Source organism: Hemiscyllium ocellatum, chromosome 13, assembly GCF_020745735.1.
Source record: "Hemiscyllium ocellatum isolate sHemOce1 chromosome 13, sHemOce1.pat.X.cur, whole genome shotgun sequence".
NCBI lineage: Eukaryota > Metazoa > Chordata > Chondrichthyes > Orectolobiformes > Hemiscylliidae > Hemiscyllium > Hemiscyllium ocellatum.
In genome coordinates this window covers 55,736,031-55,753,518 of record NC_083413.1, presented here as the reverse complement: position 1 = coordinate 55,753,518, position 17,488 = coordinate 55,736,031, and the positions used below count along the sequence as shown (strand labels likewise).

Genomic DNA, 17,488 nt, shown 5'->3' with positions numbered 1-17,488 from the left:
TATTTTTGTTAACAAACAGCAGTCAACAGAACATAGCAAATTCTAACACAATGATGAAATGACCATTCTCTTTGAGGGATAAATGTTGGCCAAGTGGAGAACTGTCTGCCTTCCTTAAAACATGGCAGTGATCTGCAACAACTTCGCTGGCTCTTAGTTTAACGTTTCATCTAATTACAATATATCTGACAAGACAGCACTAAGCAGTGCACTGAAGTGTCAGTTCAGATAATGTGCTTGAAATTACATTTGTGAAAACAACCGTCCGAACAGGAGACCCGAATGGTAAATGAACCAAGGTGGCATCTGAATCATATTTAGGCAAATTTCCCAGTGCAAAAAAAAATAGAATCTACCACAACAACCTGTCAACATATTAGTTGATTATATACAGCAAACATGATTTTAATTGGCACATTATGAACCTGGACTTTCAATAAAAGTGGCAAAAATTATATACATCAAATACCGGAAATTTAGTGTATTATTGCGATCTCAGTAGTCAGTTGAGGGTGTGATTGAGAAAGCTCTCTGCCGTTAAGTTTTATTTAAGGTAAGGCTGTGTTATTATGTATACTATAATCAAAGTATACAGTGATTGCATACCCCAATATTACATTTCTATGTATTTTTACATTAATATGCAGACATCTTGAACAACTGGAATATTTTATCAACTCAACAGTGTCCCATAGGTATTGGTTGATAAACAGTTTGCTGTAACTTCACTTACACAATGTCTCAAAGTAAAATGTTATAAAGAAATATCGAATTAAAAACATAAAACAGCAGTTATACAAGGTATTCTGTTTCATCCATTTCTTCTAACAAAATATTTATATCCAATATCTGCCAAACTATAAAGATAATAAAAAATTAATCAAGAACAAAGCAAGTATTTTCCTGCTTTGCAAATACTGCTGAAAAACATAGGCTCTTAGTTTTCAGTAAGCCCATGCATTATTGAAAATTCTTCAGTACCAAGGTAAAAGAAACTGCAGTCATTCTTCTGGTCAAACCCATAACTTACACCAAGTGTGATCTGGACACTTGCTGCACACTAACGACTTTGCCAGCAAAATAAACGAAAATAGTAGAGTAAATTCAACACTAAAATACCACATTGTTAAGAACACTTTTGATGCATTAAGGTGGATAAAATCTTAAAATTTGGGACACCTATAAAATAGTAAATAATTTAAATTTACAATCTCCTACAAAAAATAAATATCAGGACACCTCACAGAAATGATTGCCAAATTATGCAGAAGTCGTTTTCATGGTTTCGAGATCCAGTAGTCTGAGGAGAGTTCCCTAAAGCAGATGAAAGGTTCTAAATGTGCAACAATGATCCGGTAGGAGATTAATAGAAAGTTAAGATTAAAGGTACAGAAGATCAGGAGTTGTTTTATAGGTCTGGAGGAGTTGATCAAGTCAAGGTTGTGAATGGCCTTGCACATAAGCGTGAAAAACAAAGTTAATAATGAAACATAATAAACCAGTGGGGAGGGTAAAATAATAGGTAAGTGAAAAAGGGAGAGGACACAAATGAGCACTTTGGACAAAGGACAGTTCATGGGCCAGAAAATGGATATGAGGCCAATAAGGTGGGCACTGAAGGAGGTCTAGTCTGGAATTTACAAAGGCTGTTAGAAGGTTTTCAGTATCAAGTACCAAAGGGCAGGAGTCTTACAAGCAATGCTTAAAATGGAGACACAAATTCATTTAAAATTTTGTTCAGCTTGAGAGAACGGATAATCAAATTAATTAGTAGAAGCACATTGCTTGTGTCAGAGGTCTAAGTTGATGGTTTCAGAGTGTCCAATAATGAGCTACAAGTGAGTCGTATTTAATTTAGCAATATGTAGACAGTTGAGTAGCGAAGGAAACAGGTAGAAAGATAAAGTTGGCATTATCAGTACATGAGAAAGCTAACCTAAAGTCAAATTTCAACCTCAAACATTACAACTTTTCTATTGCATGCCCACATAACATGCAATTCCCATTTTCTAGGTGAGATTAATCTACCACCAGCTGTTAAAATGGTACTGTAAACCCCCACCTCCAATTACAGAAATTGCCCAATTTTCACTTAAAGGCCATCCACATCAGTTTAATACCCAAGCAGCAAGCTGAACATCTATACTGATAATTGCAAAAATAAAATATAATTAATCTTTTTAAGTTTTAGAATAAACGATGACAAAACAGCAAACATACCTATGATGTTGCCTAAAGCCCAAACCGCTTGTTCACACACATTCTGATGTGGAGAGTGCAGCAGTCTTAAAAAAAGAGGAACAGCATCTAATAGAAAAAGAAATGCAATTTAAAAATTATATTGCAGTTTAAAAAATTATGAAATTTTATTCTTGTTAGACACACATTTTCCTTTATAATAAAACAAACTACAATATTACAATTGGTGTCCTCAACACAGTCACTGCCTCAAGCTCATTATGCTGCTGGAGCTTCCTCACTCAGTGCGGATTCAGGAAAACGAAGCAGAGAGTGGTCAAGTCAGAGAGCAGGTTGTTCAGCAAGATGGTAAGCCTGGAACTAGGAGATGCTTCAGGTTGGAAGGTCAGAAGCAAGGGATTGGATTAGGGAATGGATGAGGGTGACTGTGTTGAAGACACCAATTGTAATATTCAGCTCAGTACTTATACACTGTTGGGGCCTGCATTTTGACAGCCCCAGAGCTTTGGCCTTTGAACTTGTATTCCCATTCAAGGAAGATAAGTCCAAATCTAATCTGAAGCTGACATTGTCAAAGTACAAGTTCTGATGTTACTGAATTGCTGAACTGGTGGGGCTAGTTGGAAAGTCAGCAGCAAAGGGGTGGGTGAGGGTGATGGAGAGGCCTCAAGTTGAAGGTTCACCGACAGGAAGGGACTGCAGTGACCAGCATGTTGTTTTATTTTGAAGTTTTGGACGTAAGTTTGCTTGCCGAGCTGCACAGTTCATTTCCAGACATTTTGTTGCCCTACTAGGTAATATCTTCAGTGGACCTCAGGCGAAGCAATGCTGAAAATTCCTGCTTTCTATTTATATGTTTGGGTTGGTGATGTCATTTCCTGTGGTGAAGTCACTTCCTGTTCCTTTTCTCAGGGGGTGGTAGTTGGGGTCAAATTCGACGTGTTTGTTGATATAGTTCCGGTTGGAATGCCATGCTTCTAGCAATTCTCATGCATCTCTTTGTAATGAAACATCTGGAAATGAACCATGCAGCTCAGCGAGCAAATCTACGCCCAAAACTGAGCTACAAATCTTCTCAAAACGCGCTAATTTTGAAAAGTATTTAAATTTCTAATATAGGTATTTAGCAATGCAAAGTATTTCAATTTTAATATTTTTTTAAATGATGAGGAAGTTCCTCCAAAACTTTTACATTAGTTTTAATAAGAAAACATTTAATTTAATTTAAAATTGAGATTTTCAGGAACACTCGTATAACTTTAACTAAGCTCTTGATGACTATTTAAAGGATCACTTTTATAACTGAACAAAATCTCAGAACCCAAGTGAAAAGGGCACTTACTTGATTTAACCACAGCCTGTGTTTGCTCTGAAGTGCCAGAGGCAATGTTTGTTAAAGCCCAAGCTGCTTCAAATTGTAACGAAGGACTATAAAACAGAATAATGCAAATTACAAAAGTCACAGGTAATCTTGGGATATGCAGTTTCAATTTAATCATTAAATGTCAAAAGCAAATAACTCATTTTCTTTATACAGATTTAAAATTTCAGAACAATTTGAGATCGAAATAGGTTATTTTAAATAAAAATATCAGTATGCACTACTTACTTGTCATCTCGTTCTAGACAATGTACGAGAATTGGTAAAATGCCAGAGTTTATTAAATCATCTATTGGTGGATTGCGATCACTTGACAACAACTTCCTGGTGAATGGAATAAAGACAGCAAAATGTTACTTGAAAACTTGAGAAGCTTTTGTTTCAATCAGGTGCAAGTATGCATCACCTTTAACATTGCAAAACACTCCACACAGCTTCACATGAACATTAAACAAAATATAACAACTGAGCTAAAAAGCGATATTAGGTAGCTATCCAAAAGCCTGGTTAAAGAGGGAGGTTAAAAACAGCATTTTAAACATGGGTGAGATGTAATGGAATGGACAGATGTAGGAAGGGAGTCCCAGACACTGGGGTTGAGACAGCGGAAGGCACACCTCAGAAGTTCAGGGCACTAAAGAGGTAATAAATGGATTGAGTGCAGTGAGCAGAGGCTGTAGAGCTGCAAGTGGCAAGAGATAGGAATGATCAAGATCATGAATGGATTTAAAAACAAATGACAATTATAAAAATGCAGCCTTTGAGTCAATAAATGGCAGAAAACAATCAGCCTGACAGTGAATTGAGAGTTCAGAATTGGCCACAATTTTGAACGAGTTGAGGTTTAAGGGACGAGGTGGGACATTATTTCATACAGCATTAGAAAAGACAAATGTAAAGGTTTAAGAAAGAAAGAGTTAAACAGATTCAGTTAGAAGCATTTTTAGCAAAATAAATGAGCAGAGCAAGATTGACAAGTACACTCTATAAAGGATAAGGAATGAGGAATGAGACTAGGGCAAACAGTCAGGCCAGAAGTGGTGTTAGAAACGAAGATGCAGCCTAGATTGCCCATTCTGTTAGATAAGGATCCTTGGGTCGATATGAATAATGCCTAATATATGTACCGTGTAAAATAAACAAACTAACCCTAGGGAAATTTGTTTGAACTATGATTGTAAGATGATCACATTAAAACTGAGCGCAGACAAGAAATGAGAACTTGTGGCTTTTCCAGAGATCAATCTTAAAACTGTCTAAGATCAGATCTCCTAGCATTTGAATAAAGAATGATAATCTAAACCAGAATTTACTGGTGGCTTGTCAAGCTGTACCATAACACAAATAACAAGAAGACAGACAAGAATTTCAACAGATGAGCTGAGGCAAGACAGACACAGGCAACTTTATGGAGGTGGAATTCATTAGTCTTCATAATGGAGAATATATGGTTGGAAATTCAGATCAGAGTGAAATGGACGCCACTTTTGCCAATAATGGCAAGGCAATACAGCCTTGTAGAATTGTTAAAGAACACACAATTTATGACAATGATTGAAGAGAACAAGCCCAATTTTCCCAGAATTTGGTATTAGGAAAGTTCCACATGTTCAATACTGCATGCCAAATAAGCTACCTGACAGCCTAGAAGGATTTGCATTCTATTCTCCAGATCAGGAATGTATCTCAAACATTCACTGATGCACTGCGTTGGTGATGTGTACTGCTTACAAGACAGACAAACTCAAAGTCCTACTGACAGTATCATTTAAACATATAAATTTCATCTCCCAAAAGAACAAGGACAGCAAGCAGATGGAAACACGACATCTGCAAGTTCTCCTCCATATCCCATCCAAGTTAACTTGGAATTAAAAAGGAACGAGTTGACTATTCAGCCTGAACCGGCCCTTCGATTCAGTAAGATTGCGGTTGATTGAACAATTCAATGCCTTTTACCCAACCCACCTACATAATCCTATACGCCACTGATAAGCAGGAATCTATCAACTGCTGCCATAAAAACACACACACACACACAGACTGAACCTCCACAGCCCTTGTGGTACAGATTTCCAAAGCTTCACAACTCAGTGAAAAATACTTTCTCCTCACTTCAGATCCAAGTGATATCTCCTGGTTTTAGACATCCCAAGCAGGGAAACATCTTACCTGCATCTACCTGTCTATTCCTTTCAATGTTGTTTAGGTTTCAATGAGATCACCTCTCATTCTTCAAAACTCTAGAGACTACAGGTCCAGTTTTCACAATCTCTCTTCACAGGACAGTCCTACCAGGATGGCAACAAGTCTGGTGAATCCTTGTTGTACTGCCTTTATGGCACTAAATGTCTTTCTTGAGACAAGGAGATCAAAACAACACACATTGCTCCAGATGTGTTAAAAACTAAGCTCCCATGCAATTAAAGCAATACTTCATTCATTACTCATACTCAAAACCTTTTGCAATAAAGGATAACATTACATTAACATTTCCAGTTGTTTGTTGAACTGCTAGTCTTAGCATATCAACAAGGACACCAAGATCTCTTTGTAGATCTACATTTCATGTAAATAAGAATCTGCATATCTGCTCTTCCTAAAATGGATACCTTCCATTTTTCTACATTAAATTTCAACAACCATGTCCAAATCTTGTTGAAGCTGCGTTATGTCATCTTCACAACACATTCCAATCTAGCTTTGTATCAACCAAATGTGGAAATATCATACTTGGTCCCAAACTTCAAATCATCAATATAAATTACAAACAGTCTAAGCCCAAGCACTGTTCCTTGTGGTATCCCTATCAGTCACAGTCTGCCGATTTGAGAATGACCCATTCCTTCCTACTGTTTTCTATTTGTCAGTCAGTCATTAATCATGCCAGTATATTACTGCCTAACATGTGCTATAGTCTGTTTGTTTCATATTTTTCAAAATCGCAGCATTTCCTCCCTAAGAGCATAGAGGGAGTCCAATCACTCCAATGGTTCAAGGGCACGTACAATGGGTAATAAATATTTGTCTTGTCATCAATGCTCATAATTCATGAATGAATAAAATGGTTTTTATTCTTTGTAACAAACAGCCTCTAAAGAATCTACAGAAAATGAACGTCATTTATTTCAAAAAGTTACTTAGAATCTCAAAAATATATCAAAAGTCAGAAGACTCAAAGCATGACAATCTCACCTAGCCGCCTGCACTGCACTAAGCTGAAGACCCTGGTTGTCACTGGAAGCGTTCTGTTTGATAAAATTATTACAATTAGTAAATATTCAAATTTACACTGCAGTCAACAGAAGTACAACTTGAAAATGAAAGTTAGTCACCTGCACGATGGCTTCTAATGATGTATTTTGCTGCAGAAAGGGAACAAAACAAGATATTAGTTTTCAAAACATTTTAAAAGTTGAGTTAAATTCATTTAACTTTTTTTAAAAACAAAATATTTCTCACAAATTGACTACTGCCAATCAATTATGCAATCAAAACTGGTGTGATAAAGAAGAGACCAGTTTCCCACAGTGTTCATCAGTTAAAGTCAGCATCAAAGTCTGAGCCCCAAGTTCTATAGGGTATTTATTTATTTATGCAACTGTAAAAGGAACTTACCACTCTGATGTCACCATCAAGGTCAGAGTCTTCACAAGTATCCTCTTGAGGTACATTTCTTCGTTTTAATAAATGTTCATCCCTTTTATTCTAATTATGAACAAAAATATTAGTGTTCAGCTGAGAAATAACACTTTTTGCACTGCAATGTTAAATACCGAAGCAGTCCAGAAATCTTGCATACATATTTTGCTGCGATCACTCAATCTTTTCATGTGCATACAATTTCCCCTCAACATGAACAAAAACTAATACTCTACAAAGCACCTTGAGTTCTGTGATGTAAAAGCTTTCATATGACATTGTATAATTTTTATCTTGACCTCTTTACTTAAGCAGCAGAGATGAGTACTTAGAAAGCAAATCTATATTTCCCTTCCAAAGCAGTATCATGTCAACCGAAATCCTTACCTTTCTTAGTTCTACAACCACCTCATTGCGCTGTCTTCTCATTGACTAAAAGAAAAGAGAAAGCTTACTTAAAATTTTGAGTGAAAAGCTCAAAACTATTCTTCCAGCATAATGATAATAAAATTTAAACTTTAATCTCAAGGGGACATTACATTAAATCTGAACAAATCACCATTTCAGCCACTTTGGTGATAATGCAATATATGTGGTGCTTACAAGGCTGAACAGAATAGATTTGGGAAGGACGATTCCCTCGGCTAAAGGTTCTGGAACCTGTGGAGATGGTCTCAGGATATCAGTTAAGTCCTTTAGGTTGGAGGCAAAGGAGGAATTTTTCACCTAGAGTGATGAATCCTAGCAATTCTATCCCAGAAGTTTCAGTTATTTCAATGTACCCAAGAAATTAATCAAAAGATTTCTTGATATGGCAGCTCTCAAGGGTCAGTGTAGAAAAATGGCACTGACCTAGATAAATAGTAGAGTAGGCTTGAGAAGTCAGATGGCCTACTCGATATTTGATGCGTTGAGGACAATAGACCTGGATAGCTGTCAGTTTGATCCTGTAGCTGGAAGGGGAGAGGTAGCATGAGTTCTTGCTTTTAACTACAAATGACAGAGGTTCATGGGAAACTGTGAAACTGGATTAGGTTGATTGCCATTCAAGTTCAAATATTGACAAATTGATGTATTCTGGCCATGTTCACATATGCAGAATGGCTACTGTGAGCACATAAGCTGAAATTAAATTATGCTCCAGGTGATGTGGATCCTGAAGCAGTTGCCAGAGATCAACAAATCTTGATGAAGTATTTATCTACAAACTTATCATTCAAATGAAGAGATACCTACTCCACAACGCTACCAAATGAAAAACTGTAAACAAAATTTAAACCAAAGCGAAAAATTTAAACTTTCAGTGTGGAAATCCTACTGAGCATTCCTATACATGTTAATATGTCACAGGAATGCATTCAACAGAAAATGTGCTGTTAAGAGCTTATCAAAGCAAAAATATCTATCATATGGAATAACCAGTGTATGCAAAACAAAAAGTTCAGTTAATAGCTATATATTAAATCAGCGTTTGTACTCTTTGAAAGGAAAGATATCGACAGAACCTATACTGGCATTTCAATATTAATTGCCACCATACTGGTGCCACATATTGCAGCAATGTTTTCATCTTTCATTCAAAATTATACTTTTCTTCTCCACATTATGTGCCCTCTTGCCCTGCTGTTTAAACGAATAATTCATCTGCCCAGGACCCAGCACACACATGCTCAACAGTTTTCCTTTCAAAAACCAAAAAAGAATGATTCAACTGTATGTGTAACCCTAACAACTTCTCCAACTAAACAAAAAATTGGAAAAGCTCAGCAGGTCTGGCAGCATCTATGGAGAGAAATCAACGTTAATGTCTTGAGTTGAGTGACTTTCCTCAGAACTCCCCCTCACCTTACTTAACAGCGTAACACCATTCAACAATGCTTTTCACACGTGAAACTCACAGGCGCACCATATCAAAAATGTGCGCAACCACCTCATGTATGTATTTAATAATTCTGGGTTGGTTTCAAGTCACAAAACTTTTTCCAAATGCCTGTGTGTATTAACGCCTTTTCCTATCTGTATTCCTCTGAATAATCATTCCACAGATGAATACAAAGTAGCAGTGCAACCCTTCAGGAATGTTACAGGTAAACCAGTTGCTTTCTTTTGCTCAACTTATTTTATAGCACGGAATACAATGTCACCATTAATTAGTATAGCAAAAGGAACAATCAAATAAATTCTCAAGCAAATAGGTATCATACTGGAAATGTTTTGTCAACCATTTAGAATTATTTCTGGCTTATTTTCTCTATATGCGTATTTCTATCACAATCCTGCTCTTGACCAAACAAATCCCATTCGACTAAATATGCCTTTCACTAATCCCTCTCACTTCCATGGCCTTAGCATATTCCACATCGTAGCTGAGTGTTTCCTTTCTGCTTTCATCAGGAGTATCAAATTTTCCACAACCATCCTCCAAAGTTTGCATAATTTAAGTGCGAAAATTAGAACTCAAGATATCATAGTTTAGGGAAAAGGACTGATAAAATGTTTCCAACTGAAGCAATGCATGTAAACACATGTACTTAAAGTTTGTTCACAAAATTTAAACACAGAACCATTCCTCCAAAGGAGGCAGAGGGATATACTGATGATAATACAGGTTACCCAATATGTTTCCAGAATGTTTCCTTGAACTAAGTGCAGATCAATGCAATGACAGTTTATTCTCTCTACTGATGGTAAGGATGGTAACTGAAATGAGCCTGGATTGTTTCCAACAGGTATATGTTCATTACTAACACATCTCAATACTCGACTTTCAGATAATAAGCAAAGCAGAAACTGCACTGAGATTCAACAGATATATTTCTGCATTACCTAAAGCATGCCTTCATTTGACCTAAAATAATGCCTTATTTACTAGCTGCTTAACTTCTTCCTGATACCAGGGGATCTCCAATGGAAATAATTTCTGTTCCCTTACACTTATATCTGTGCTTTGGTGAGCACCTGTAAACAACTAAAGGTAGGGCAATTTACTAACAAATATGCTCGAATATTTCCTCCATTTTATCTGTCTGTATGCACCAGAGATAGACGGAGGGTGTGGAGACATCCATTCCCATAATTCAAATTCTGCTTCTCAGTAGACTGTAAAGATTCTGAAGACAGAGCATATGCTAATCTATCCCTCTAAATAGCACTGATCTCTCCATGTATTTACTTTCACTATTGATCCCAACATCATGGCAAAACTCTAAATCATGATCTTGGTAACTGTAACTGAAATTTTTCAATTTCATAATAAAATGTAGTGTGTTACTCAATGCATTAATTTATACATGAATTATTAGTTTAAAGCATTAGCACTTCCTTTCTACCCCAATCAGAAATGATATATATAACGTAGCACACTACTCATTTGATGGCACTAACTCATGTAGAATGGAACATGTGAATCAACAGAAAATTTTCAGAATCAAAAGCAAATACTCCCAAAATTATAATATTCTAATCCAGTGCTCATGTCTGACCAAGTAAAAAGAAAAATGAGAAAATAAGTGATTGAAACAATCCCAAATATGAAGCAATTACTGCGTAGGCAAGCAGTTGAGAAGTTGAAATTTGCAGCTTAAGTCTTTAGTGATATTAAGTCATAGAATCTCGAAGCATATTCTCAAGTTAGGATTCTTAAGTGCAGTACCAGTTGAAATTCACAAGTTAATTAACAATGATGCAATTTTATTTTTGATTCTCAAAGAAACAAGTGAGATGTAAATTTTCAATGGTTTAAAACAGTCTTCCCTATGTCTGTCAAATCTAGGGCAGATTGATAAGAAACTATTCTACTGGTTTTAGGGATCCTATGCGTTGAACTTTGTGCAACTTAATATAACTAATTCAAGGTAGGGTCACATCAGAAAACTATTGTATTGATAGTTTCTTCTCAAGGGCTACAACAATGAATGGAATGGATGGAGAAATTGAGAGAGATAGTTAGGTGTGCTCCTCTGAAATTCAAGTGGACTGAAGTGCTCCTCTTTCTAAAAATAGACACACAATATTAACAAACGTGAACATGGTATTCCAAATCAGAAATTTATTCTACGCCCCAACGTGAAATCTGTCACCATAAACATACAAAGTTAATCATGAAATAACTATTTTTACTCTTCCCATCACCCTGAATAAGATTGTTTCCTAATATAATCCATATCATTATTTTTGGAACTTGGTTCCTTTTCAGAAACTAATTCTTTTGAGCAATTACAGGGATCTGAAATATAAACTTGTCATTTCAAACCTGCATATTACATAAAAGAACTGCTCATCACCCTAACTAATCCTCAAGGTAGAGCTAGCAGAATGAGAAAGCTTCTGAGTTTGACACTTTATATGTCAGGGATTGCAACATATTTAAACAAGACAGACAAACATTAACTTCAACAATTTGGTTGTATCACTGTTTATCAGCTAATTTATTCCAGGTGAAATGAATAAAATGTCTGTTATCCAAGACAACGTCCTCATTGGTGTACACATGTTTAACTTAACATGAAAAGCATTACATTTTCATCAACTTTGTACAATACTTCAAACATTTCACTACCTGTACTAAGAAACTGACTAATTAATTTAAACTCTCACAATGGAAATTTAGTCAATACCAAGAAATTTTAAAATGCCCACCTATTACTGGTTTTCATTGCAAAAGTATCAGACTTTTCTGCATAGATTATCCAAGTTTTACATTAAGAAAACCTGTACAATTGATCAGGATATTAGCTGATGTAAGGGGGAAAAAAAAGTGTGTTCTGATCACATTACTTCCATGTAAACTAAAAACTTTATTTTATTTGGGCATGATGGTGGTGTCCCTACCTCTGAGCAAGGAGGCCTGGGTCCAAGTCCCACTTGCTCCAGAGGTGTTTAATAACATCATTGTTGTTTATTAACAACACATAATAAACCTGGATCAGAAAAACAAAACACTGGAAGCTAAAACTCCGAAATAGAAACAGAAAATGCTGGAATTATTCACCAGGACTGACAGCATCAAAAAGAGAGAGTTAATGTTTCAGGTCAATGATTTTCCACCAACCCTTTTTGCTTCTGTTTGTATAGACACTGTCAGATCTGATAAGTATTAAGCACTGTGTTTTTATTTCAGGTTTTCATGGTCTGTCGTTATTTATTTTTATTATACTAGATGTCTCCATTAAATGTGTCCAATATTGAAGATGTAGCAATGCTTTAAATCAAAGTAGTGTGTTTGATTAAGTTGTATATCATAAAATACCTTCAGTTTTTGACATTCATTTGGGTACTACTGAGAAACGTAAGGACCAACAGACTGGGATAGACAGAGCACTGAAGAAACTCAGCATGTTTGGCAGCATTTGCAGGGACAGAAATAGTTGACATTTCAAGTACAGTATGACTCCTAGAGTCAGATGTATAGCATCAAAACAAACACTTTTGTCCAACTTGTCCATACTGACCTGATATCACAAGTTAATCTCGTCTCATTTGCAAACATTTGGCCCATATCCCTCTAAATCCTTCCTATTCATGTACTCATCCAGATGCCTTTTAAAAAGTTATAATTGCACCTGCCTCCACCACTTTCTCTGGCAGCTCATTGGATACATACAGCCACCCTGTGTGAAAAGTTGCCCCTTAATCCATGTTTTGGACTCCACAACCCATGCCCCTCAATTTTATAAAACTCTGCAAGATCACCCTTCAGCCTCCTTCTCCAGAGAACATAAGCTAAACTGGCTGGGCTGTCACCACTTGTTCTGCAGAGTCATCCTGGACTTGAAATGTTAACTCCTTTTCTCTCCATAGATGCTGTCAGGCCCATTGAGTTTCTAAAGCATGCTCTGTTTGTTTCAGTTTTTCTGCCTCTGTAGCATTTAGATTTTATTTAAGGACATTAAATGCCTCTGTAGCATTTAGATTTTATTTAACATCGCACCCAATAGTGTTGCAGTCTAGAATCAGTGTATATTATGAGTTCAGGTCTCTGGAATAATGCAAGAACAAACAAACCTTCTGCAAGAGAGGCAAAAGTACAACCAGAGTGTCCAGGTCAACACCCTGATTGAGAATTCACTACAGTAGTTCAGCTTTGGATGAAAATGTTCCAATACACAGTGGACACATCGTAGCACAATATGATTTTCTGATCTTAAACATCAGAATTTGTTGACATGTGAATGGGCAAAATTGAATATATATACACACACACACACACACACACACACCCTAGTATTTAGTATTAGAGTTAGATTATATTATATTTGACTCCAATGGAAACTACCAAGCTCTTATTCATGTCATCCCCAAGACAACTATAACACCACCCAACTCCTGTAACAGCTCATCATCCGAGAAAGCCTCATTCATGCTTTTGTTAGCTTCAGATTTGAATATTTCAATCCAATCCTGGTTGTCTTCCACATTTTCATCTCTAAACTTGACATCATTCAAAATTGAACTACCTGCAACGCTTGTAAGTTAGCTCAGTGAGCTTGAAGGTTTGTTTTCAGACGTACTGTCACCATACTAGGTAACAGTGAGTGTCTCTGGTGAAGCACTGGTGGTATGTATCACCTATTTATAGGTCTTGGTTTCTTGAGGTGGGTGAAGTCATTTCTGGTTCATTTTTTCAAGGCAAGGTAGATAGGGTCTAAATCGATGCGTTTATTGATGGAGTTCTGGTTAGAATGCCATACCCCTAAGACTTCTTGTGCGTGTCTTTGTTTCATCTGTCCTAGGAAGTGTGTGTTGACCCAGTCAAACTGGTATCCTTTTTTGTCTGTATGTATAGAAACTAGTGATAGTGGATGGTGTCTTTTGGTGACCAGTTGGTGTTCACGTATCCTGGTGGCAAGTTTCCTGCCTGTTTGTCCATTGTAGTGTTTCTTTCATGCTTGCAATGTCTGGTAATTAAAATTGTAAACCTTGTTTTCAATTGCAGTGACTTCACCCTATTTATATAATTTCTTCCAGCTCCACAACCTTCCAAGATATTCACACTAATCTAATTCTGGCCTTGAGAATCTCCAATTTTAATTGCTCTAGCACCTTCACTTATTTGGTCCCTAGGCCCGGAAGGTCTTGCTATTTGTCTTCAGCTTATTACACCAGTTCCTTCCTTTAAATCGCACCTTAAAATTTACTTCTAACTAAGCTTAGGTCATCTGACCAAATATCACCTCATATGGATCAGCATCATTTTCTTTGCTAATGAAATACCACAGAAACATTATGTTCAAGACAGTAAAAAAAGTTAAGCTTTTATTGTGATTGAAATACACAAAAATTTCCACTTAAACTTTCAAAACTTCAGAAAGTAAAGAAATTTACCTAACTTTCATTTAAGACCTCCATCTTTCATTAAATCTGAGCTCAACGAAAATTCTGCTCATCAATGAACCATTTGTGCTGGGTTACTTTGGCTCCTAGACCACAAATGCCTAAAATGTAACATATTCATCAGTGCATGCATTTCTCTCCATGGTCTCTGCCATGTCCATCTTTAACCTTCAACTTCATAATCCTTAAAAGAATTAGCCTTCTTCCATAGTTTCTGGATACCTCTCCCTCCCTTTACTTCATAAATGGCTATCATGTTTTCAAGTGTTTATGACCTTCACTCTGGAATTCCCCATTTAATTCATTCGTGGGACATCGTCCAACCCTAGTTGCCCTCGAGAAGGTGGTGGTGACCTGCCTTCTTGACCACCGCAGGCCACATTTTGTAGGTACACTCAATGCCACTAGGGAGGCAATTCCACCTCTCCCCTCAAGAAACAATGTGTACGACCAAACTGGAGGTCACATGCCACATTATCTTAATATCATCTTTTTGGATTCAATACCAACTTCTAAACTGCTTTCAATTTTGAGAGAGAGATTTGGACTTTTTCCTGTTAAGAACCAAACATAAAAGTAAATCTTTTTTGGTGTCATGGGTTACCGTTAGCTCAAATGGCAGAATATGAGTACTCACCTAGAAGACCACAAACTGATCAGCGATACACTTATTTCTTTACTTGGAAAGTTGCCTTTGGTTCCTCTAGGAAACTAAATCATTTAATGTTTTCTACTGTTCAAAAGTATTTCTCAACAGCATACTGACTACAAAAGTAATTGTGCAATTTAAAAACACAATCCACTGAAGTTATTCACAGAACAGTTGCTTGGAAGCAGAGTCATTAGGAACATTTAAGTGACTGCTGGACATGCACATGTACATGTACAGCAGTGAATTGAGGGGTGCATTGGTTAGGTTATTTTATTTCTGATTAGGAATAATCCTCGGCACAACATCGTGGGCCGAAAGGCCTGTTCTGTGTTGTACTTTTAAAGATTAGATTACTTAGTGTGGAACAGGCTCTTCAGCCCAACAAGTCCATACCGGCCTACCGAAGCACAACCAACCCAGACCCATTCCCCTACATTTACCCCTTTACCTAACACTATGGGCAATTTAGCATGGCCAATTCACCTAACCTGCACATTTTTGGACTGTGGAAGGAAACGGAGCACCCGGAGGAAACCCACGCAGACATGGGGAGAATGTGCAAACTCCACACAGTCAGTTGCTTGAGGTGGGAATTGAACCCGGGTCTCTGGCGCTGCGAGGCAGCAGTGCTAACCACTGTGCCACCCATGTGCCAAACGTGCCACCCATTTCTATGTTCACCATCAGCAAGTTTGACAGTGAAACTTCTGATACTAATAAATGGTTTTGTTTATGCCCACAGCAGGTTGTGTTTTAAATTTGCAATGTCTAACATGAATACAGATTTTAAATTGTCAAAGTAAAATTAAGCTATTAATATTCACAAGCCCAATGTGATTAAACACAAGTTGCATTACTTCAACACAAATGCCTGAAGTTATTAGTTAGCCTGTTGTAATGTTATCAGTAATGCATGTTTAAACCAGTTTATGAAGCATTATTGCTACAGTCCTTGCAATGTGTCATTCATTTCACTCTTATATAAGAAAGATGTAGCTTATCACTTTGGAAGTGAAAAAACTGCTCTGAACAACAGGAACAATTACTTATACGTAATTATAAATGAAATAGGGAGGGAACTCCTGTCACAATAGTTGCCCTTATCACACCAATTGTCATGGGTTCCTTTTGTAATACAAATATATTTTAGCTCTACTTCCTAATTATCAATAGTATAATTTCTCAAGAAGTATGTTGGCAATCGTCAACTATTTCCCAACTAAGTTAAATGATGTAAAATTTAATTTTGCCTTTAACTTGTTCTCAGTTCAAAAGACTCACCTGCGCGTGCATTACTTCTGCCATACACAGGCTAGTTGCAACTTTCACAATTCCCTTTAGTCATTCCTCTGTATCATTATCCTTGAAATTTCAAAACAACTTTTCCCTGAAGTAACATTTCTGGAGCTGGAAGTACTGATACATTTGAGATCCAAAAATTATGTCAAGACAGCGGGCACTACGATTCATGGGACAATTTTGGCGCATTGGGAATGTATATTCCTTAGAATTATCGCTTCCCTATTTACTTTCTAAGTATCCATAAAACAGTTTAACAAACCATTATACACCGAAACGAGACAACCGACTGGAAGATTTGATCCATTGTATTTATTAACAGATGAAAATGGGCTGGTCATGTAAAAATAACTTCAAGTTTGACCTGCGGCGTAATTTGGAACAGACAGTTTGCTTTCAAATCACTAACTTGCGTAACATTTAGAAAAGGGCAAGTGGCACGTTTTTCTTTCAGAAGCCGTTCATTTTCATGAAACGCATGAAAATGCTAAGTATTGTCGCTTGTGAGAGTTATTAGTCCACAGGGAAATCTCGAACCCTGCTGCAGAACGAAGTAACTTTAAAGCCTCTTCATTGACGTATCCTTTTAACTTCCAACGTCTCCGCCTGGTTACCTTACTCACGCCTGGAAGCTCAGTTCAGGCCTCAAGACAGGGCCTGGCTCGGCTCCCTCACAAATTACTAAAGACGTCACTGCGGCGGCGGCACCGCCACAAACACTAAAAGGAACAATAAAAAAAATCAAATTCACCTCCAGATCCCGCCCTTTGTTCTTGAAATTCTTCAGCCGCTGTTTGTCGTTGTCCGCCATTGCCGTGTGCCTCTCGAGAAGTAAACTTGCCCCCGGTTACTGAATTCCTAATGGTGAAAACGAAACAATAAGCAGCCGTCCACTCCACCTGCCTCTCACTTCACTTGGCTTCACCAGAACCAGGCAAAATGCCGGTAAAACGCTCAGCCTCACTTTCGCTGCAATGGGCAAC

At 37.1% G+C, this 17,488-nt stretch overlaps 1 protein-coding gene across 2 annotated transcripts in view; it reads right to left on the bottom strand.

Moving 5' to 3' along the window:
* Positions 1 to 17,488, bottom strand: part of kpna4 (karyopherin alpha 4 (importin alpha 3)) — a 31,876-nt gene extending 14,388 nt beyond the window's left edge. Inside the window, exons 1-8 of one of the 2 annotated variants that reach the window (XM_060834849.1) lie at positions 17,257 to 17,488; positions 7,610 to 7,654; positions 7,199 to 7,288; positions 6,916 to 6,945; positions 6,776 to 6,828; positions 3,809 to 3,904; positions 3,542 to 3,627; positions 2,221 to 2,307 (exon numbers count right to left, since the gene is read on the bottom strand). In XM_060834849.1, coding sequence (XP_060690832.1) covers positions 2,221 to 2,307; positions 3,542 to 3,627; positions 3,809 to 3,904; positions 6,776 to 6,828; positions 6,916 to 6,945; positions 7,199 to 7,288; positions 7,610 to 7,654; positions 17,257 to 17,316 — 547 coding nt within the window. In that variant the 5' untranslated portion in view covers positions 17,317 to 17,488. Of the gene's footprint in view, positions 1 to 2,220; positions 2,308 to 3,541; positions 3,628 to 3,808; positions 3,905 to 6,775; positions 6,829 to 6,915; positions 6,946 to 7,198; positions 7,289 to 7,609; positions 7,655 to 8,074; positions 8,136 to 17,256 lie in introns of those variants that run through there. The other variant, XM_060834850.1, reaches the window with a different exon arrangement.